The sequence below is a fragment of the Phallusia mammillata genome, chromosome 3 (genome assembly GCF_965637545.1).
Source record: "Phallusia mammillata chromosome 3, kaPhaMamm4.hap1.1, whole genome shotgun sequence".
Classification (NCBI taxonomy): Eukaryota; Metazoa; Chordata; class Ascidiacea; order Phlebobranchia; family Ascidiidae; genus Phallusia; species Phallusia mammillata.
The window spans coordinates 11,306,288-11,329,965 of NC_137254.1; the positions used below are offsets into that span (position 1 = coordinate 11,306,288).

Below are 23,678 nucleotides of genomic sequence, written 5' to 3' on the forward strand. Positions count from 1 at the left end.
TTGGCTGTTCCCCTTTCCCATTTCCCGGAGTGGTGCTCGCACCACAAAGGGAAGCTCTCCACCACTTCCTATCCGACAATTGTGCCGTAGTGGCCGATTGTTCGGTCCCTTCCATTCCCTCCACCTGTACGTCCATAAGACGTACGGGACCCCTTCCCCACAACCGCTACTAGCTCCCCGGCCCTTTTCAGGGCCCCTGCGTGGTAGGGCTAGTCGGTTATCGCCATAGTCGTGTTCAGATTGACGACAAGGGTCTTTCTGTACGCCGACTAATTTACATATTCGATTGACGACAAGGGTCAATCTCGACGCCGACGAAATTTGCATATTCGATTGACGACAAGGGTCAATCCCGACCAACTAATTTGCATAAAAATTGACGACAAGGGTCAATCTCGACGCCGCCTCATTTGCATACTCGATTGACGACAAGGGTCAATCTCGACGCCGACTCATTTGCATAAAGATTGACGATAAGAGTCAATCTCGAGTCCGCCTAATTTGCATACCAGATTGACGACAAGGGTCAATCTCGACGTCACTCGAGTCGAACTCGACGATGACGTCAAAGCAACCCAATGCTCCCAGAGCATGGAACAAAGTGGTGAATCAAGGGCTCCCGCGGGGAGTGCCGGAATTCACGAGAGAGACAGAGGTCTTGGCAAAGTTGCCGACGAAAAAATCTCGTCATTTTATATACGAGATGCTTGCAAAGATACAATTCCCCATCAGTAACTTGGAGGGGATTGTTGAGAGAAGAGGGGGTCTTACAGATTTTACATGTAGGACCCGCCAGAACGCCATCGATTTGGTGGAGAAACTCAAGAAGCTTCGTGCTGTTGAGTTTGCACGCTTGTACGACCAAGAATGGACGAAAGTCCTGGTCAAGGAAATCCCGCCGAGATTCTCGGTCGAGGAAGTGCGCAGATATCTGGCTGTCAGGCATGGCACGCTTAAGAAGCCAGAAAAGTGTAAAGACCGCTGGGGTCTCCAGGATGGCAAACGGACGTTTGACATCAAAACTGCTGAGCTACGATTGCGCCCTATCGGGCCACAAATACGCATTGGGGGTCTGTCTTTCAAAACCGAGTACGAGGGACAACCCCCACAGTGCTACGTTTGCAGAAACTTTGGTCACATGCGAGATGCATGTGACGTCTTCCAGAGCCGAGAAGACAACTACCCGGCACTTACCGATGATCGGGATCAGCAAGACGGTCCGCAGATGACCTCCACACCTATCCAAAAGAAGAAGAAGGATGCGACTACCATATCGATCCCATCTGTCGTGCAGGAATGTCCCACAAACGATATTCCAACAGCAGACATCGGGGATGCAGCGTCCTGCTCCCCCACTAATGAAGCGCAAATTTCCGGCAACGAGGTCGAGAACGCCCCCGACAACCAACACGGGGAAACAGAGGCACCTGCCCCCGCCGAAGACAAGGAGAATCCAGAGGGCCGCGTCTCGGACGCCCCCGCAAAGGCTGACGGTGTTACGGAGGTGATCAACCCCGCAGAGGACAAGGAGTATCCTGAGGGCCGCGTCTCGGACGCCCCCGCAAAGACTGACGGCGTTACGGAGGTGATCAACCCCGCAGAGGACAAGGAGTATCCTGAGGGCCGCGTCTCGGACGCCCCCGCAAAGCCTGACGGCGTTACGGAGGTGATCAACCCCGCAGAGGACAAGGAGTATCCTGAGGGCCGCGTCTCGGACGCCCCCGCACAGACTGACGGCGTTACGGAGGTGATCAACCCCGCAGAGGACAAGGAGTATCCTGAGGGCCGCGCCTCGGGCGCCCCCGCAAAGAACGACGGCGTTATGGAGGTGACAACCCCCGCAGTAGCCACGGAGAATCCTGAGGGCCGCGCCTCGGGCGCCCCCGTTTCCCAAGGAGGACCAAGGAGGAAGACCGTTTGGAGGAATCCGGACAAGAAGAACCCATGGGCGCAGCCGCCACCTCCCGATTCGAGTATCAGGAACTTACCGCTGGGAGACCCGGAATTCATACACGAGTTAAGGTTACTATCTAACTCTACAGAACTAAACAGTAGTAGTACCGAAGAAGAGGTTGAGGCATTCATCAAACGAATGCACTCTTCCTCCTCTTCATCCAGTCCGCACTCGAGTAAACGTGTATGCGCAGATCAAAATGCTGCTCCGTGCGAATGCGGGGCTGATGTGTATATCACACCAGAAAAGGGTGACGGTTTTTGCCCTAGTTGTACAAGTTATTTTCGTCGCTGTGATTGCTGTAACGAAATTAACAATTTACCAGGTGGTTACCCCGAATCATGCACGCGCTGTGGCAACATAGTGCAGCCACCACATGGTGTAAACGTTACATGGTAAACCTTTACGTCCTAACACTTTTGCCACCTATAAGTTACTGCGCCTAGCCTCTGATTGGTCGTTTACCGGACCAATCACATAGGGCCTAGATTACTTGGAGTTTTTTTTTAGAGTAACTTTGTATGTTGTGCTTTAGCGCGCGTGCTTTGTTAGTGGTAAGCCATTGTTTGGTTACTTAATAGCCCGTTCATACAGGGCCTTTTCTTGTGTGTGTTTAGTGTTTTTTTACATGTCTGCGCTCTAGTGCGCGTACTTTGTTAGCGATAAGATACACGCCCCTGTTTGGTCAATTAATGGTAATATAACAATGTAACATTGCTAAACCTATCTTTCTATTTAAATAGCGGCAAATAGAGCCCGTTTTCCCCGCTACTTTATTAAAACGCCTGCATCATTAGATGCATTTTATTAGGGTGTTGTTATTTAGATGTATTATCACTCCTGTCTAAGTAGGGTTCTTTTGCTTAAAGCAGAGCCCCAATACAACCATGAAGTGTCCTAACTTTCATACTTGTACCACTAGAACGCTTACTAGCAAAAACCCTAGTGGTGATTTTGTTTCTTGTACTTGTCCTATAACCGCCCTTTTTTAAGAAAAGCCTTGGTTTTGATTGGTCAATGCGTTGACCAATCATTCAAGTTTCAACAGCCCTATGCTGTGTTCCATCGTAGTAGTGCGTTTGTTTACTTCTGTTTCGTCGCCGTGGGTCGTAGGCCCTACTTTGCGCGCGCTAGTGTTGTTTACCTGACAAGCCTCTGATTGGCCGACTAACCGTCCACTCATACAGAGCTAGCGTTTTGTAGCTACCGCTTGTTTGTGTTTTAGTCTGCGCCGTCGTGCGCGCTCTTCGTCTAGTTAATATATATTTAAGCCTCAGTTTGACCGCCTAACGGTACAACGTACGCGGCCTGGCAGCCCCTAATTTACCGCGAGACCTATTTATTTATTTATTCATTTTTTCCCCGTACATTTGCGCTTTTACGTGCGTCTTTGTCATTTTTGGTCAAGCCTCTGATTGGCTGCCTGATGGGCCAATCCTACAGAGCTTGGAAGTTGTATCGTATTATCGTTTTCTGTCCTTTGCCGTTTTTGTGTACTTATGCGCTTTAACGCGCATCCCCTTTCCATGTCTCTGATTGGCTGTTGTATGGGCCAATCATACAGGGCCTGGAAGTTTGTTTTTTTTTTTTGTTTTTTTTTCATTATTGTACTTTGCCGTTTTTCGTACTCTTATGCGGTCTCATGTGCATAACGCCCCAAGCCTCTGATTGGCCGCCCGGTGGGCCAATCAAACAGGGCTTTCTTATTTTCGTTTTCCCAGCGTTCCTAATTCTTGGCGCCATCGTGTTCTTCGTCCCGTTATGAACATCTTTTTTGTTCCTTAACCTATTCTTTGTTTATCCGCTATCAACCCCTTGTGGTACGTCTTTTGTTGTTTTAAGACATGTTATGTTTATTGTGCGACCTGGTGCGCCAATACAAAAAGATTACCATTTTTTCGACTCTAATCAATTTAAACTGGGTTCCGAACTGCTGCGGGCCGTTTAATTCTTTGTTTATTTATTATATGACATGTTGCTGGGCCTTAAAATACGTCGATGAGGGCGCCAACGAGGCTCCCCGTTGTGCAGTAGCTGAACTACAGCGCAAAGCTGCGCGGGCTGGACGGCTAATTAGCATACGTAATTACGTCATCAGCAGACAGGCTCCAGCAAGTCGCGCCGGTAATTACCGGCTGGGTGCACACCTGCGTGCCTCAACTGGCCCTGTAAAGTCGCAATTAAAGGGGATGAGCGTAAGGAAAACCTGCTGACGGACTACAGCAGCTCGGAAATTCAGCACTTTTCGCTCGTTTTGCCCCGTACTTTACCATGCTGGGCCCGATGGGAGCGACCCCGACAGTTTTCGATCCTTTTCTTGCCTTCTTACATTGAATAACTCACGTGGTAGCGCAAATCCAAGCTTGTGCGGGCGGTTGGTAGCCGCCTGTTACCTCACAACGGCATTCTATTTGAATAAGGTAAGCATCAGCACATCTTTTTGTGCCATTTTTTCGACTCTAATCAATTTAAACTGGGTTCCGAACTGCTGCGGGCCGTTTAATTCTTTGTTTATTTATTATATGACATGTTGCTGGGCCTTAAAATACGTCGATGAGGGCGCCAACGAGGCTCCCCGTTGTGCAGTAGCTGAACTACAGCGCAAAGCTGCGCGGGCTGGACGGCTAATTAGCATACGTAATTACGTCATCAGCAGACAGGCTCCAGCAAGTCGCGCCGGTAATTACCGGCTGGGTGCACACCTGCGTGCCTCAACTGGCCCTGTAAAGTCGCAATTAAAGGGGATGAGCGTAAGGAAAACCTGCTGACGGACTACAGCAGCTCGGAAATTCAGCACTTTTCGCTCGTTTTGCCCCGTACTTTACCATGCTGGGCCCGATGGGAGCGACCCCGACAGTTTTCGATCCTTTTCTTGCCTTCTTACATTGAATAACTCACGTGGTAGCGCAAATCCAAGCTTGTGCGGGCGGTTGGTAGCCGCCTGTTACCTCACAACGGCATTCTATTTGAATAAGGTAAGCATCAGCACATCTTTTTGTGCCATTTTTTCGACTCTAATCAATTTAAACTGGGTTCCGAACTGCTGCGGGCCGTTTAATTCTTTGTTTATTTATTATATGACATGTTGCTGGGCCTTAAAATACGTCGATGAGGGCGCCAACGAGGCTCCCCGTTGTGCAGTAGCTGAACTACAGCGCAAAGCTGCGCGGGCTGGACGGCTAATTAGCATACGTAATTACGTCATCAGCAGACAGGCTCCAGCAAGTCGCGCCGGTAATTACCGGCTGGGTGCACACCTGCGTGCCTCAACTGGCCCTGTAAAGTCGCAATTAAAGGGGATGAGCGTAAGGAAAACCTGCTGACGGACTACAGCAGCTCGGAAATTCAGCACTTTTCGCTCGTTTTGCCCCGTACTTTACCATGCTGGGCCCGATGGGAGCGACCCCGACAGTTTTCGATCCTTTTCTTGCCTTCTTACATTGAATAACTCACGTGGTAGCGCAAATCCAAGCTTGTGCGGGCGGTTGGTAGCCGCCTGTTACCTCACAACGGCATTCTATGTGAATAAGGTAAGCATCAGTATTATATTGATTGCCCCTTATCCGTGCCATCAGCAAGTTAAGTCAATAGATTTACACGTGGAACTGGCGCGAATAGAAGTCATTTCGGCTCCCTGTACGTTTACCCCATCTACTGTTTCCACCCCTGTTAGGCCTAACGTTTGTGCGGACTTCTATTGCCGTCGCAAACGTTCTTACCCCAACTACCCCGTGTGTTCACCACAAAGGGTAGTTGACTCCCCACCTGCTACCCCGGCCACCTCGTGCGTCACCTTGTGGACACGAGGCCTGTGCCCCCCCAAGCCTGCCCCCGAGCGCGACCCCAGCCCGGTAAGGCAGAGCCCAAACCTTCGACACCAGCACCCAGGACACCCCGGCCCGCTTTTTCCACCCACCCCCATCCCAGACCGACGAACGTCCGGGGCTCCCAGCCCTTTTCAGGGCTCTTGCGTGGAAAGGACCAGTCGGTCACCCAGCGTGCAGGGCGCCGGCCCAACTGCTGATACGTCGTCACAGCAAGTCGAAGTCGATTTCGACCTAGTGACGTCACGGTCGAACCTTCCTGCTGCAAGGTCGACCTTTGAAGGAGGATTAACGTCGAAACTCACCGTTCCGCTTGAACGAGTTTCGACCATGGCCAAGGCGTGGAATGTCGTTGCAAGCCGCAACCTTCCACCTTTCAGTCGGGAGACTGAAGTACTAGCCAAGCTTCCTGCCCGGAAGACTCGACAGTTCATTTATGAACTGTTGAAAAAGGTCAACTTTCCGGCGCAGGAGCTCGAAGGCATCGTCGAGCGCCGTGGAGGGCTCACGGACTTCACGTGCCGCACCAAGGAGGGTGCGCGCACGCTGCAAAGGAAACTCGGGTCGCACCCCAACGTGGAGTATGCAAAACTCTACGACTCGGAGTGGACCCGGGTTTGGGTGAAGGAGGTTCCACCCAGGTACTCCAACGAGGAAATCCGTGCATACATCGAACGTAAGCACGGAGAGGTCAAGAAGCACGAGAAGGTCAAGGATCGTTGGGGCCTGTACGATGGCAAACGAACCTTCGACACAAAAACGGTTGACCTCAAGGAAAGCCCAATTGGTCCGAAAATCAGACTGGGTGGTTTGGCCTTTGTCATTGAATATGACAACCAACCACCGCAGTGCTTCGTATGTCGCCAGTTTGGGCACATGCGTGACGAGTGCGAGGCACTCAAAAGCCGGGAAAACACCCCCGAAAACTCGGTAGAGGAAGCGGTCGAGGGCCCGCCTCTACCTTCGGCTACCTCCACCCCGGTGCGGGCGGAGAAGAACGACGGTTTTCAGGTGGTCCAGGGGCGCCGAAACCGAAAGAAAAGCGGCAACGCGAATGCCAACCCCCTGAAGTCCAGCGCCACCGAGACAGGCACCCTGGTTGCACAGGCACTGGAGCCTCTAACAACAGAGGCCAACAAGGAACTTCAGCATCCGGAGGGCGGCACCTCGGGTGCCCCCGACAATGGGAAACTTCAGTATCCGGAGGACGGCACCTCGGGTGCCTCCGACAATGGGAAACTTCAGAATCCGGAGGGCGTCACCTCGGGTGACCCCGACAAAGGAATGGATCTTCAGTATCCGGAGGGCGACACCTCGGGTGCCCCCGACAAAGGAAAGGATCTTCAGTATCCGGAGGGCGGCACCTCGGGTGCCCCCGCCCCTCCTGGCCCAAGGCCACAACGAAACCCGCCGCGGAAACCAAAGAAGAGCGCGGGAGGCACTTCGGGTGCCGCAGCCAAGAAACCCGGGGCGACAAAGAAGCAAACCCCGCGGAAATCTGGGCCCACACCTGATCCTGAGGGTGGTACCTCGGGTGCCCCCGACCCTACCGGCGGGAAAACAGGGCCCAGTTCCCCGCCAACACAGGATCCGAACTTGGATTTACTGGACAAAGATTTGGATTTATTGGCCCACCCGGCTGAAGACAAAGAAGTGGATTTATTGGCCGACCCGGCCGAAGAGAAGGAAATCCAACTGAAAGAGGGAATCCTCGAAGACCTTTTGGAAGCTGCAAGAGACCTCTCTGACTCCAGCGGAGAGGACAAGGTACCGGTACTTAATAAGCGTGATAGGTCGTCGTCGAACTCTGGCGATGACCGAAAGCGGGCCTGTTTTGAAAATTTTCACAATATCGTTTCGTGTGAGTGCGGGCAGGACACGCTTCTATCTAAAGAGGGAGAAGCCATAACTTGCCCGGGTTGTAAAAAGTGCTACATTAAATGCTCGTGTGGCCATGCTCATCCGTTAGGGGATGGGCAAGGTAGCCAATGCTCTGAGTGTAAAACGTTTTTCCCCATGCACGCTCTTAACTATACCGTTTAGGGACTAGAAGCGTTTTTTTTGATACACCGTTGTAACACGCCAATATCAATAGTCATGGCGAATTTCCTAAAAATAGCCACATTCAACGTCGGGGGGATGGCCGATCCAGCTAAGCGATCCGCTGTATTGTCATCCCTCCGGTCGTTAGACGCCCACATCATTCTCCTCCAGGAGACGCATAGTTCTCCTGTGACGGAGGGTGGGTGGTGCGTCGAATGGGAGCCGAATAAAGCGATTTTTTGGTCTTCTCTTTCGGGGGCCCGATCGGAGAACGGAGTCGGGATCTTGCTAAAGCATAACGCCCTTAGCTTTGTTTCTCACTCTGGGGATGGGAACGGTAGAATTTTGGCTGCCGACATTAGACTTTACCATTCAATCATACACGTCGTAAACGTGTATGCCCCTAACCGTACCGAAAGCACTCCCTTAAGGAATGCTTTCTTCGACTCCCTTTATACCTACACCTACTCGAGGCATCCCACTCTCTTGGCCGGTGATTTCAACGGTGTGCAGGACCCGATACTTGAGCGTTTCCCCCCCTTACGTGGTAGTAACGAAAAGTTGTCAGGTCTTATCGCCCTTGTTGAGAACCTCCAGTTGTCGGATTCCTTCCGAAAGCTGTACGGCAACCGTATTTTTTACACACGTAGACAACATAACACTCAATCACGTCTAGACAGATTTTACATTTCATCTCATGTGCACCCCATTTCGGAATTTGGCACACAAAATTCACTTTCAGACCACGACATCATAACACTACAGATTCGGACAGAGCCTCAGCCCCCTAGGGGGAAGGGGATCTGGAAGAATAACACTAGCACTTACACAACAGACGCCTTCCAGGAGGAACTTGAACGCAGGTGGGCCTTGTGGCGAACGCTACAGGTCCCCTGCTTCAAGGATAAATTCTCTTGGTGGCTCGACATGAAACACCGCATTAAATTAATGAACATAGCACACTCACAACAGAACAGACAACAGGCAAACACGGAAGCCAAACAACTTGAGGAAAGGGTTACGGCTATTTGGGGGCAATTGGCAAGGGACCCTACCCTCCTCCCCGAATACCTCTCTTTAAAACGCCTTTCGGCCAACACCCAGCGACAATCTGCTCGCGCCAAAATTTTAAAATCCCAAGCTTCCTGTTTTGACCGCGGTGATCGGGGTACCAAGGAGTTCTTTCAGCGTTTCACTGAACATAGATCTAATACTGGTATTGTTAAACTGTGTGATGATTCCGGTCGCCACACGGAAAACACTAACGAGATGCTTAACATCGCCCACACCTTTTACAGTAAACTTTACACGAAACGCCCTACATGTACAGCAGCTCAGCAGCACTTCCTGCAACACGTCACCCCTAAACTTGACTCGAATGATGATACACTAGGTAAGCCCATAACGGCTGAGGAAGTGCTGAACACAATTATGCAAATGTCGTTGGGGAAATCCCCTGGACCCGATGGCGTCAGCGTCGAGTTCTACCGCTCGTGCTGGCGTATCATTGGCCAGGATTTAACTGACGTCATTAATACGATACACTCGTCGGGAACCGTCCCGGACGAGATGAAACGTGGCACAGTTACTCTAATCCATAAGAAAAACGACACAACACTGCTGAAGAACTACCGCCCGATCTCGTTGCTTAACACTGACCTTAAAATCTACACCAAGATTCTGGCAAATCGCATGCGCGCGCTCCTGGACAAGGTCTTGCACCCCCAACAATTTGCTGCGCCCGCCCGTCGAATTGCCGACGCCACTGTTTTGCTGAGAGATCTCTATTGTGATGCGATAGAGCGGGGCACAGATGCTTTCATTATTTCGCTCGACTTCGAGAAGGCTTTTGATTCAGTTGACCATGAATGGCTTTATTCGGTTATGACTAAAATGTGTTTCCCTGAACACTTTGTAAAACTAGTTCAGTCACTTAACACAAACGCGCAGTCGAATGTTCTAGTTAATGGACACCAAAGCCCGCTGTTCACTGTGGGTAGAGGAGTGAGGCAAGGGGACCCCCTGAGTCTCTTCCTCTACCTAATCGCCGCAACCCCTTTCTCACTAGCCCTTATGGCAGACACAAGCGTCCGTGGCATCGACGTACCTGGGAGACACGTGATCAAGTGCCCCAGTTACGCCGATGACACAACCCTCACCCTGACGCATCCCTACTCTGTTACACGTGCATTCCAGCATCTCGAACTCCTTTACTCGGCCTCTGGACTAGCACTTAATGTGTCGAAATCCAAAGGCCTCTTTACCAAGCCAAATCCCCCATTGGCTTCTTTACCACCTCTTGAGTGGACGTCATCCCACATCAGTCTCTTAGGGACCGTTATCGGCAATGCCGGTAGCGTAACCGAGAGCTGGCGTGCCCACTATCGCACATTCCGTTCCTCTATGACTTACCACACTCGGTACATACTCACCTGGAATGCCAAATCATTAATCTCTAAATCCAAACTTTTACCCCTACTCACTTACCAGGCCTCGACATACCCTATCCCCCACTCCCTTAGGCGAAGGGTGAATAGCGCGTGCGAGGTGTTTATGACGAACAACACGAAACTGATCATACCCATTGACACTCTGGCACTCCCTTTTGACAGAGGAGGCTATAACGTGGCGAACTGTCCACTTTACTGCGATCTTTTCTTTATGCAGCCTATATTTTCCTACTGTAGACATAGATTGAACGACACCCCAACCTCCCCCGGTATGGCCATGGTCGAGTATAACATCGGACTACAGCTCTCCCACCGGTTTGATCTGCGCTTGCGCAACAACCATCCCCATGCTGTTAGTCCTTCACCTTTCTATAGTAAAACCCTATCTCTTATTGAAAAATATAATTTAACCTTTGACCAACTCGTCCGTGGATCCATCCGTACCCTTTATCGGTTAATAACCTGTTCCCAAACGAATATCCCTGGCGCGGGCGGCTCTCAAGCGTCCCACGACCGTCGCTGGGGCAATGTTCACCACCCTATCCTCACCAACGCAATGAAGTCGTTCAACTACAGAACTATTTGGGATGTACTACCCGTATCATCCAAATTTTTTCAATTTTCTCTTGACCCAACCACGTTGTGCCAATTCTGTGGGAGGAGCCCAGAGACCTCCACTCACATATTCACCTCGTGTCCCGTACTCTCCCCGGTACGGGACTACATACAACGCCTTACAAACCGTATTACACACACTGACACCACGCTCTGCGGAGACATGATCATAAAACTTATCATTCCACCCAACATTGAAATATTTACAGAGCACCTAGTATACATCTTTACACTCACCCGGCACCACATCTGGAAAGCCAGAAACCGCATAAAATACGAAGACAGAAAAATTTTACCTCATCACATAATTTCTACCATTAAAAAAGCTATTGCACATCGACTTGCAGTCGAAAACAATAGGGTTGACACAACACATAAGGATATTATTCAAGACCTCAGGGATTTGACGGTGTAGCAGACTAACGCTTCTAGGGACGTCTCCGGTTGTCACATAAAAATCCGATCTCAACCAACCGTAGGAACTAATTTGCATAAATTCCAATTTCGACGACCTGCTTAATTTTGTTTCGCCATTTTGTTTGTTTCTCACGCACAGCCAAATTTTTTACACTAATTCCTTTTTTCCGTTACTGTATTGCCTTTTTTTTTCTATTCACCCTGCAACTCGTAAAGACAACCGAGAGCGTCATAGATTAACATCAAACATCCCCAGTTACTCTTTTTTCATTGACCCTGTTTTGAAAAATTTTGTTTCCATTTACCGTATTTATTTGCTGCAGGCCCGCAGCGCTTCCACCGAGTACTTGAACAGTGTGCATATATGCACGCCACAAACGACTAGTGGCGAAACCATGGTGACTTGTGCGCCATGCGTATTATTCAATTAGGCAGCGGTGTCCGGACCGCGTCGAAACGATTTTCGCTTTCGAGAAACCCCGATATGGAGTTCTCAGTTTCATAAAATACGATACTTTTGCATGAATTTGCTTTCTACTTCTCTCTTTTCGCATCCTCCCAGGGTCAAGCATATCCACCAATTGTGGGGAGCGACGACCCTGACTTTGTATTTTCCATTTCTTAACAGTATAGTTTCTTTTGTTTCCCCCTCCCGATAATTCCCACGAGTAAAAGCCCACAATTTTGAACCGTTGCCCACTACCATTGAATAGTCTAGTGGTAACGGCGTAAGTCCCGTAATAAACAGATCACGGGTTCTAATCCTGATCTTCCCCCTAAAATTAATGTTTGAGATCGGTAGTGTATGCAATGCTCCTTTCTACCTTCCCTCTTCGCCCTTCTCCCAGGGTCAATGCATACCCGTCGTCGGCGGGGAGCGAAGACCCTGTCTTTTTGCCTTACAATTCTCAACCGTTTTTGTTTTCTTGCGTGCTTCACGTGACCCTTGTTTGTTTCGCTCTCTATTTTCTCGTGCGTGTCTCTTGTACTACGATTTTTATGTCGTGTACCGGTGACGTCATTTTTTTTTGTTTTTTATATTCGTGCGTGCGTGTTTTATTTTTCGCTATTCGTACTACGATTTCTATGTCGGGTACTCGTGACGTCTTTACCTTTTTCTTTTCACTTCGCGCCGCTTCTCGCAGGGCCCAAGCATATCCGCCAAGGCGGGGAGTAATGGCCCTGGCTTTCTTCTTCTCTTATTGACCAACCCCGAGGGGTAACGGCACCGCGTTGTCAGGCGTGACGTGCCCGAAATTCATCGGCCTGATGATTTCGTTGTTTGTTTTTATTATCGCATTGAGTTTTTCGTATCGCTTCGTTTATTGGCGTTACAATAAACAAAAGATGCCATTTTTTCGACTCTAATCAATTTAAACTGGGTTCCGAACTGCTGCGGGCCGTTTAATTCTTTGTTTATTTATTATATGACATGTTGCTGGGCCTTAAAATACGTCGATGAGGGCGCCAACGAGGCTCCCCGTTGTGCAGTAGCTGAACTACAGCGCAAAGCTGCGCGGGCTGGACGGCTAATTAGCATACGTAATTACGTCATCAGCAGACAGGCTCCAGCAAGTCGCGCCGGTAATTACCGGCTGGGTGCACACCTGCGTGCCTCAACTGGCCCTGTAAAGTCGCAATTAAAGGGGATGAGCGTAAGGAAAACCTGCTGACGGACTACAGCAGCTCGGAAATTCAGCACTTTTCGCTCGTTTTGCCCCGTACTTTACCATGCTGGGCCCGATGGGAGCGACCCCGACAGTTTTCGATCCTTTTCTTGCCTTCTTACATTGAATAACTCACGTGGTAGCGCAAATCCAAGCTTGTGCGGGCGGTTGGTAGCCGCCTGTTACCTCACAACGGCATTCTATGTGAATAAGGTAAGCATCAGTATTATATTGATTGCCCCTTATCCGTGCCATCAGCAAGTTAAGTCAATAGATTTACACGTGGAACTGGCGCGAATAGAAGTCATTTCGGCTCCCTGTGCGTTTACCCCATCTACTGTTTCCACCCCTGTTAGGCCTAACGTTTGTGCGGACTTCTATTGCCGTCGCAAACGTTCTTACCCGAACTACCCCGTGTGTTCACCACAAAGGGTAGTTGACTCCCCACCTGCTACCCCGGCCACCTCGTGCGTCACCTTGTGGACACGAGGCCTGTGCCCCCCCAAGCCTGCCCCCGAGCGCGACCCCAGCCCGGTAAGGCAGAGCCCAAACCTTCGACACCAGCACCCACGACACCCCGGCCCGCTTTCTCCACCCACCCCCATCCCAGACCGACGAACGTCCGGGGCTCCCAGCCCTTTTCAGGGCTCTTGCGTGGAAAGGACCAGTCGGTCACCCAGCGTGCAGGGCGCCGGCCCAACTGCTGATACGTCGTCACAGCAAGTCGAAGTCGATTTCGACCTAGTGACGTCACGGTCGAACCTTCCTGCTGCAAGGTCGACCTTTGAAGGAGAATTAACGTCGAAACTCACCGTTCCGCTTGAACGAGTTTCGACCATGGCCAAGGCGTGGAATGTCGTTGCAAGCCGCAACCTTCCACCTTTCAGTCGGGAGACTGAAGTACTAGCCAAGCTTCCTGCCCGGAAGACTCGACAGTTCATTTATGAACTGTTGAAAAAGGTCAACTTTCCGGCGCAGGAGCTCGAAGGCATCGTCGAGCGCCGTGGAGGGCTCACGGACTTCACGTGCCGCACCAAGGAGGGTGCGCGCACGCTGCAAAGGAAACTCGGGTCGCACCCCAACGTGGAGTATGCAAAACTCTACGACTCGGAGTGGACCCGGGTTTGGGTGAAGGAGGTTCCACCCAGGTACTCCAACGAGGAAATCCGTGCATACATCGAACGTAAGCACGGAGAGGTCAAGAAGCACGAGAAGGTCAAGGATCGTTGGGGCCTGTACGATGGCAAACGAACCTTCGACACAAAAACGGTTGACCTCAAGGAAAGCCCAATTGGTCCGAAAATCAGACTGGGTGGTTTGGCCTTTGTCATTGAATATGACAACCAACCACCGCAGTGCTTCGTATGTCGCCAGTTTGGGCACATGCGTGACGAGTGCGAGGCACTCAAAAGCCGGGAAAACACCCCCGAAAACTCGGTAGAGGAAGCGGTCGAGGGCCCGCCTCTACCTTCGGCTACCTCCACCCCGGTGCGGGCGGAGAAGAACGACGGTTTTCAGGTGGTCCAGGGGCACCGAAACCGAAAGAAAAGCGGCAACGCGAATGCCAACCCCCTGAAGTCCAGTGCCACCGAGACAGGCACCCTGGTTGCACAGGCACTGGAGCCTCTAACAACAGAGGCCAACAAGGAACTTCAGCATCCGGAGGGCGGCACCTCGGGTGCCCCCGACAATGGGAAATTTCAGTATCCGGAGGACGGCACCTCGGGTGCCTCCGACAATGGGAAACTTCAGAATCCGGAGGGCGTCACCTCGGGTGACCCCGACAAAGGAAAGGATCTTCAGTATCCGGAGGGCGACACCTCGGGTGCCCCCGACAAAGGAAAGGATCTTCAGTATCCGGAGGGCGGCACCTCGGGTGCCCCCGCCCCTCCTGGCCCAAGGCCACAACGAAACCCGCCGCGGAAACCAAAGAAGAGCGCGGGAGGCACTTCGGGTGCCGCAGCCAAGAAACCCGGGGCGACAAAGAAGCAAACCCCGCGGAAATCTGGGCCCACACCTGATCCTGAGGGTGGTACCTCGGGTGCCCCCGACCCTACGGGCGGGAAAACAGGGCCCAGTTCCCCGCCAACACAGGATCCGGACTTGGATTTACTGGACAAAGATTTGGATTTATTGGCCCACCCGGCTGAAGACAAAGAAGTGGATTTATTGGCCGACCCGGCCGAAGAGAAGGAAATCCAACTGAAAGAGGGAATCCTCGAAGACCTTTTGGAAGCTGCAAGAGACCTCTCTGACTCCAGCGGAGAGGACAAGGTACCGGTACTTAATAAGCGTGATAGGTCGTCGTCGAACTCTGGCGATGACCGAAAGCGGGCCTGTTTTGAAAATTTTCACAATATCGTTTCGTGTGAGTGCGGGCAGGACACGCTTCTATCTAAAGAGGGAGAAGCCATAACTTGCCCGGGTTGTAAAAAGTGCTACATTAAATGCTCGTGTGGCCATGCTCATCCGTTAGGGGATGGGCAAGGTAGCCAATGCTCTGAGTGTAAAACGTTTTTCCCCATGCACGCTCTTAACTATACCGTTTAGGGACTAGAAGCGTTTTTTTTTGATACACCGTTGTAACACGCCAATATCAATAGTCATGGCGAATTTCCTAAAAATAGCCACATTCAACGTCGGGGGGATGGCCGATCCAGCTAAGCGATCCGCTGTATTGTCATCCCTCCGGTCGTTAGACGCCCACATCATTCTCCTCCAGGAGACGCATAGTTCTCCTGTGACGGAGGGTGGGTGGTGCGTCGAATGGGAGCCGAATAAAGCGATTTTTTGGTCTTCTCTTTCGGGGGCCCGATCGGAGAACGGAGTCGGGATCTTGCTAAAGCATAACGCCCTTAGCTTTGTTTCTCACTCTGGGGATGGGAACGGTAGAATTTTGGCTGCCGACATTAGACTTTACCATTCAATCATACACGTCGTAAACGTGTATGCCCCTAACCGTACCGAAAGCACTCCCTTAAGGAATGCTTTCTTCGACTCCCTTTATACCTACACCTACTCGAGGCATCCCACTCTCTTGGCCGGTGATTTCAACGGTGTGCAGGACCCGATACTTGAGCGTTTCCCCCCCTTACGTGGTAGTAACGAAAAGTTGTCAGGTCTTATCGCCCTTGTTGAGAACCTCCAGTTGTCGGATTCCTTCCGAAAGCTGTACGGCAACCGTATTTTTTACACACGTAGACAACATAACACTCAATCACGTCTAGACAGATTTTACATTTCACCTCATGTGCACCCCATTTCGGAATTTGGCACACAAAATTCACTTTCAGACCACGACATCATAACACTACAGATTCGGACAGAGCCTCAGCCCCCTAGGGGGAAGGGGATCTGGAAGAATAACACTAGCACTTACACAACAGACGCCTTCCAGGAGGAACTTGAACGCAGGTGGGCCTTGTGGCGAACGCTACAGGTCCCCTGCTTCAAGGATAAATTCTCTTGGTGGCTCGACATGAAACACCGCATTAAATTAATGAACATAGCACACTCACAACAGAACAGACAACAGGCAAACACGGAAGCCAAACAGCTTGAGGAAAGGGTTACGGCTATTTGGGGGCAATTGGCAAGGGACCCTACCCTCCTCCCCGAATACCTCTCTTTAAAACGCCTTTCGGCCAACACCCAGCGACAATCTGCTCGCGCCAAAATTTTAAAATCCCAAGCTTCCTGTTTTGACCGCGGTGATCGGGGTACCAAGGAGTTCTTTCAGCGTTTCACTGAACATAGATCTAATACTGGTATTGTTAAACTGTGTGATGATTCCGGTCGCCACACGGAAAACACTAACGAGATGCTTAACATCGCCCACACCTTTTACAGTAAACTTTACACGAAACGCCCTACATGTACAGCAGCTCAGCAACACTTCCTGCAACACGTCACCCCTAAACTTGACTCGAATGATGATACACTAGGTAAGCCCATAACGGCTGAGGAAGTGCTGAACACAATTATGCAAATGTCGTTGGGGAAATCCCCTGGACCCGATGGCGTCAGCGTCGAGTTCTACCGCTCGTGCTGGCGTATCATTGGCCAGGATTTAACTGACGTCATTAATACGATACACTCGTCGGGAACCGTCCCGGACGAGATGAAACGTGGCACAGTTACTCTAATCCATAAGAAAAACGACACAACACTGCTGAAGAACTACCGCCCGATCTCGTTGCTTAACACTGACCTTAAAATCTACACCAAGATTCTGGCAAATCGCATGCGCGCGCTCCTGGACAAGGTCTTGCACCCCCAACAATTTGCTGCGCCCGCCCGTCGAATTGCCGACGCCACTGTTTTGCTGAGAGATCTCTATTGTGATGCGATAGAGCGGGGCACAGATGCTTTCATTATTTCGCTCGACTCCGAGAAGGCTTTTGATTCAGTTGACCATGAATGGCTTTATTCGGTTATGACTAAAATGTGTTTCCCTGAACACTTTGTAAAACTAGTTCAGTCACTTAACACAAACGCGCAGTCGAATGTTCTAGTTAATGGACACCAAAGCCCGCTGTTCACTGTGGGTAGAGGAGTGAGGCAAGGGGACCCCCTGAGTCTCTTCCTCTACCTAATCGCCGCAACCCCTTTCTCACTAGCCCTTACGGCAGACACAAGCGTCCGTGGCATCGACGTACCTGGGAGACACGTGATCAAGTGCCCCAGTTACGCCGATGACACAACCCTCACCCTGACGCATCCCTACTCTGTTACACGTGCATTCCAGCATCTCGAACTCCTTTACTCGGCCTCTGGACTAGCACTTAATGTGTCGAAATCCAAAGGCCTCTTTACCAAGCCAAATCCCCCATTGGCTTCTTTACCACCTCTTGAGTGGACGTCATCCCACATCAGTCTCTTGGGGACCGTTATCGGCAATGCCGGTAGCGTAACCGAGAGCTGGCGTGCCCACTATCGCACATTCCGTTCCTCTATGACTTACCACACTCGGTACATACTCACCTGGAATGCCAAATCATTAATCTCTAAATCCAAACTTTTACCCCTACTCACTTACCAGGCCTCGACATACCCTATCACCCACTCCCTTAGGCGAAGGGTGAATAGCGCGTGCGAGGTGTTTATGACGAACAACACGAAACTGATCATACCCATTGACACTCTGGCACTCCCTTTTGACAGAGGAGGCTACAACGTGGCGAACTGTCCACTTTACTGCGATCTTTTCTTTATGCAGCCTATATTTTCCTACTGTAGACATAGATTGAACGACACCCCAACCTCCCCCGGTATGGCCATGGTCGAGTATAACATCGGACTACAGCTCTCCCACCGGTTTGATCTGCGCTTGCGCAACAACCATCCCCATGCTGTTAGTCCTTCACCTTTCTATAGTAAAACCCTATCTCTTATTGAAAAATATAATTTAACCTTTGACCAACTCGTCCGTGGATCCATCCGTACCCTTTATCGGTTAATAACCTGTTCCCAAACGAATATCCCTGGCGCGGGCGGCTCTCAAGCGTCCCACGACCGTCGCTGGGGCAATGTTCACCACCCTATCCTCACCAACGCAATGAAGTCGTTCAACTACAGAACTATTTGGGATGTACTACCCGTATCCTCCAAATTTTTTCAATTTTCTCTTGACCCAACCACGTTGTGCCAATTCTGTGGGAGGAGCCCAGAGACCTCCACTCACATTTTCACCTCGTGTCCCGTACTCTCCCCGGTACGGGACTACATACAACGCCTTACAAACCGTATTACACACACTGACACCACGCTCTGCGGAGACATGATCATAAAACTTATCATTCCACCCAACATTGAAATATTTACAGAGCACCTAGTATACATCTTTACACTCACTCGGCACCACATCTGGAAAGCCAGAAACCGCATAAAATACGAAGACAGAAAAATTTTACCTCATCACACAATTTCTACCATTAAAAAAGCTATTGCACATCGACTTGCAGTCGAAAACAATAGGGTTGACACAACACATAAGGATATTATTCAAGACCTCAGGGATTTGACGGTGTAGCAGACTAACGCTTCTAGGGACGTCTCCGGTTGTCACATAAAAATCCGATCTCAACCAACCGTAGGAACTAATTTGCATAAATTCCAATTTCGACGACCTGCTTAATTTTGTTTCGCCATTTTGTTTGTTTCTCACGCACAGCCAAATTTTTTACACTAATTCTTTTTTTCCGTTACTGTATTGCCTTTTTTTCTATTCACCCTGCAAGACAACCGAGAGCGTCATAGATTAACATCAAACATCCCCAGTTACTTCTTTTTCATTGACCCTGTTTTGAAAAATTTTGTTTCCATTTACCGTATTTATTTGCTGCAGGCCCGCAGCGCTTCCACCGGGTACTTGAACAGTGCGCATATATGCACGCCACAAACGACTAGTGGCGAAACCATGGTGACTTGTGCGCCATGCGTATTATTCAATTAGGCAGCGGTGTCCGGACCGCGTCGAAACGATTTTCGCTTTCGAGAAACCCCGATATGGAGTTCTCAGTTTCATAAAATACGATACTTTTGCATGAATTTGCTTTCTACTTCTCTCTTTTCGCATCCTCCCAGGGTCAAGCATATCCACCAATTGTGGGGAGCGACGACCCTGACTTTGTATTTTCCATTTCTTAACAGTATAGTTTCTTTTGTTTCCCCCTCCCGATAATTCCCACGAGTAAAAGCCCACAATTTTGAACCGTTGCCCACTACCATTGAATAGTCTAGTGGTAACGGCGTAAGTCCCGTAATAAACAGATCACGGGTTCTAATCCTGATCTTCCCCCAAAAATTAATGTTTGAGATCGGTAGTGTATGCAATGCTCCTTTCTACCTTCCCTCTTCGCCCTTCTCCCAGGGTCAATGCATACCCGTCGTCGCCGGGGAGCGAAGACCCTGTCTTTTTGCCTTACAATTCTCAACCGTTTTTGTTTTCTTGCGTGCTTCACGTGACCCTTGTTTGTTTCGCTCTCTATTTTCTCGTGCGTGTCTCTTGTACTACGATTTTATGTCGCGTACCGGTGACGTCATTTTTTTTTTGTTTTTTATATTCGTGCGTGCGTGTTTTATTTTTCGCTATTCGTACTACGATTTCTATGTCGGGTACTCGTGACGTCTTTACCTTTTTCTTTTCACTTCGCGCCGCTTCTCGCAGGGCCCAAGCATATCCGCCAAGGCGGGGAGTAATGGCCCTGGCTTTCTTCTTCTCTTATTGACCAACCCCGAGGGGTAACGGCACCGCGTTGTCAGGCGTGACGTGCCCGAAATTCATCGGCCTGATGATTTCGTTGTTTGCTTTTATTATCGCATTGAGTTTTTCGTATCGCTTCGTTTATTGGCGTTACAATAAACAAAAGATGCCATTTTTTCGACTCTAATCAATTTAAACTGGGTTCCGAACTGCTGCGGGCCGTTTAATTCTTTGTTTATTTATTATATGACATGTTGCTGGGCCTTAAAATACGTCGATGAGGGCGCCAACGAGGCTCCCCGTTGTGCAGTAGCTGAACTACAGCGCAAAGCTGCGCGGGCTGGACGGCTAATTAGCATACGTAATTACGTCATCAGCAGACAGGCTCCAGCAAGTCGCGCCGGTAATTACCGGCTGGGTGCACACCTGCGTGCCTCAACTGGCCCTGTAAAGTCGCAATTAAAGGGGATGAGCGTAAGGAAAACCTGCTGACGGACTACAGCAGCTCGGAAATTCAGCACTTTTCGCTCGTTTTGCCCCGTACTTTACCATGCTGGGCCCGATGGGAGCGACCCCGACAGTTTTCGATCCTTTTCTTGCCTTCTTACATTGAATAACTCACGTGGTAGCGCAAATCCAAGCTTGTGCGGGCGGTTGGTAGCCGCCTGTTACCTCACAACGGCATTCTATGTGAATAAGGTAAGCATCAGTATTATATTGATTGCCCCTTATCCGTGCCATCAGCAAGTTAAGTCAATAGATTTACACGTGGAACTGGCGCGAATAGAAGTCATTTCGGCTCCCTGTGCGTTTACCCCATCTACTGTTTCCACCCCTGTTAGGCCTAACGTTTGTGCGGACTTCTATTGCCGTCGCAAACGTTCTTACCCGAACTACCCCGTGTGTTCACCACAAAGGGTAGTTGACTCCCCACCTGCTACCCCGGCCACCTCGTGCGTCACCTTGTGGACACGAGGCCTGTGCCCCCCCAAGCCTGCCCCCGAGCGCGACCCCAGCCCGGTAAGGCAGAGCCCAAACCTTCGACACCAGCACCCACGACACCCCGGCCCGCTTTCTCCACCCACCCCCATCCCAGACCGACGAACGTCCGGGGCTCCCAGCCCTTTTCAGGGCTCTTGCGTGGAAAGGACCAGTCGGTCACCCAGCGTGCAGGGCGCCGGCCCAACTGCTGATACGTCGTCACAGCAAGTCGAAGTCGATTTCGACCTAGTGACGTCACGGTCGAACCTTCCTGCTGCAAGGTCGACCTTTGAAGGAGAATTAACGTCGAAACTCACCGTTCCGCTTGAACGAGTTTCGACCATGGCCAAGGCGTGGAATGTCGTTGCAAGCCGCAACCTTCCACCTTTCAGTCGGGAGACTGAAGTACTAGCCAAGCTTCCTGCCCGGAAGACTCGACAGTTCATTTATGAACTGTTGAAAAAGGTCAACTTTCCGGCGCAGGAGCTCGAAGGCATCGTCGAGCGCCGTGGAGGGCTCACGGACTTCACGTGCCGCACCAAGGAGGGTGCGCGCACGCTGCAAAGGAAACTCGGGTCGCACCCCAACGTGGAGTATGCAAAACTCTACGACTCGGAGTGGACCCGGGTTTGGGTGAAGGAGGTTCCACCCAGGTACTCCAACGAGGAAATCCGTGCATACATCGAACGTAAGCACGGAGAGGTCAAGAAGCACGAGAAGGTCAAGGATCGTTGGGGCCTGTACGATGGCAAACGAACCTTCGACACAAAAACGGTTGACCTCAAGGAAAGCCCAATTGGTCCGAAAATCAGACTGGGTGGTTTGGCCTTTGTCATTGAATATGACAACCAACCACCGCAGTGCTTCGTATGTCGCCAGTTTGGGCACATGCGTGACGAGTGCGAGGCACTCAAAAGCCGGGAAAACACCCCCGAAAACTCGGTAGAGGAAGCGGTCGAGGGCCCGCCTCTACCTTCGGCTACCTCCACCCCGGTGCGGGCGGAGAAGAACGACGGTTTTCAGGTGGTCCAGGGGCACCGAAACCGAAAGAAAAGCGGCAACGCGAATGCCAACCCCCTGAAGTCCAGTGCCACCGAGACAGGCACCCTGGTTGCACAGGCACTGGAGCCTCTAACAACAGAGGCCAACAAGGAACTTCAGCATCCGGAGGGCGGCACCTCGGGTGCCCCCGACAATGGGAAATTTCAGTATCCGGAGGACGGCACCTCGGGTGCCTCCGACAATGGGAAACTTCAGAATCCGGAGGGCGTCATCTCGGGTGACCCCGACAAAGGAAAGGATCTTCAGTATCCGGAGGGCGACACCTCGGGTGCCCCCGACAAAGGAAAGGATCTTCAGTATCCGGAGGGCGGCACCTCGGGTGCCCCCGCCCCTCCTGGCCCAAGGCCACAACGAAACCCGCCGCGGAAACCAAAGAAGAGCGCGGGAGGCACTTCGGGTGCCGCAGCCAAGAAACCCGGGGCGACAAAGAAGCAAACCCCGCGGAAATCTGGGCCCACACCTGATCCTGAGGGTGGTACCTCGGGTGCCCCCGACCCTACGGGCGGGAAAACAGGGCCCAGTTCCCCGCCAACACAGGATCCGGACTTGGATTTACTGGACAAAGATTTGGATTTATTGGCCCACCCGGCTGAAGACAAAGAAGTGGATTTATTGGCCGACCCGGCCGAAGAGAAGGAAATCCAACTGAAAGAGGGAATCCTCGAAGACCTTTTGGAAGCTGCAAGAGACCTCTCTGACTCCAGCGGAGAGGACAAGGTACCGGTACTTAATAAGCGTGATAGGTCGTCGTCGAACTCTGGCGATGACCGAAAGCGGGCCTGTTTTGAAAATTTTCACAATATCGTTTCGTGTGAGTGCGGGCAGGACACGCTTCTATCTAAAGAGGGAGAAGCCATAACTTGCCCGGGTTGTAAAAAGTGCTACATTAAATGCTCGTGTGGCCATGCTCATCCGTTAGGGGATGGGCAAGGTAGCCAATGCTCTGAGTGTAAAACGTTTTTCCCCATGCACGCTCTTAACTATACCGTTTAGGGACTAGAAGCGTTTTTTTTTGATACACCGTTGTAACACGCCAATATCAATAGTCATGGCGAATTTCCTAAAAATAGCCACATTCAACGTCGGGGGGATGGCCGATCCAGCTAAGCGATCCGCTGTATTGTCATCCCTCCGGTCGTTAGACGCCCACATCATTCTCCTCCAGGAGACGCATAGTTCTCCTGTGACGGAGGGTGGGTGGTGCGTCGAATGGGAGCCGAATAAAGCGATTTTTTGGTCTTCTCTTTCGGGGGCCCGATCGGAGAACGGAGTCGGGATCTTGCTAAAGCATAACGCCCTTAGCTTTGTTTCTCACTCTGGGGATGGGAACGGTAGAATTTTGGCTGCCGACATTAGACTTTACCATTCAATCATACACGTCGTAAACGTGTATGCCCCTAACCGTACCGAAAGCACTCCCTTAAGGAATGCTTTCTTCGACTCCCTTTATACCTACACCTA

The 23,678-nt window shown here is 50.9% G+C and overlaps 3 protein-coding genes across 3 annotated transcripts; all 3 read left to right on the plus strand.

Moving 5' to 3' along the window:
* The first annotated feature begins 5,422 nt into the window (after nt 1-5,422).
* LOC145218626 (uncharacterized) lies at nt 5,423-7,821 on the plus strand. The gene has a single exon (XM_080086032.1). The coding sequence runs from the start codon at nt 6,109-6,111 to the stop codon at nt 7,819-7,821; it is 1,713 nt and encodes a 570-aa protein (XP_079942158.1). The 5' UTR covers nt 5,423-6,108.
* Nucleotides 7,822-13,121: 5,300 nt separating this feature from the next.
* On the plus strand, nt 13,122-15,530 carry LOC145218624 (uncharacterized). The gene has a single exon (XM_080086030.1). It carries the CDS (start codon nt 13,808-13,810, stop codon nt 15,518-15,520), a length of 1,713 nt encoding a protein of 570 aa, XP_079942156.1. The 5' UTR covers nt 13,122-13,807; the 3' UTR covers nt 15,521-15,530.
* Nucleotides 15,531-20,811: 5,281 nt separating this feature from the next.
* LOC145218694 (uncharacterized) lies at nt 20,812-23,220 on the plus strand. The gene has a single exon (XM_080086101.1). The coding sequence runs from the start codon at nt 21,498-21,500 to the stop codon at nt 23,208-23,210; it is 1,713 nt and encodes a 570-aa protein (XP_079942227.1). The 5' UTR covers nt 20,812-21,497; the 3' UTR covers nt 23,211-23,220.
* Nucleotides 23,221-23,678: the final 458 nt, after the last annotated feature.

Excerpts from the sequence above, each read along its gene's own strand:
- LOC145218626 (XM_080086032.1), top strand. The coding sequence starts at position 6,109 with ATGGCCAAGGCGTGGAATGTCGTTGCAAGCCGCAACCTTCCACCTTTC.
- LOC145218624 (XM_080086030.1), top strand. The coding sequence starts at position 13,808 with ATGGCCAAGGCGTGGAATGTCGTTGCAAGCCGCAACCTTCCACCTTTC.
- LOC145218694 (XM_080086101.1), top strand. The coding sequence starts at position 21,498 with ATGGCCAAGGCGTGGAATGTCGTTGCAAGCCGCAACCTTCCACCTTTC.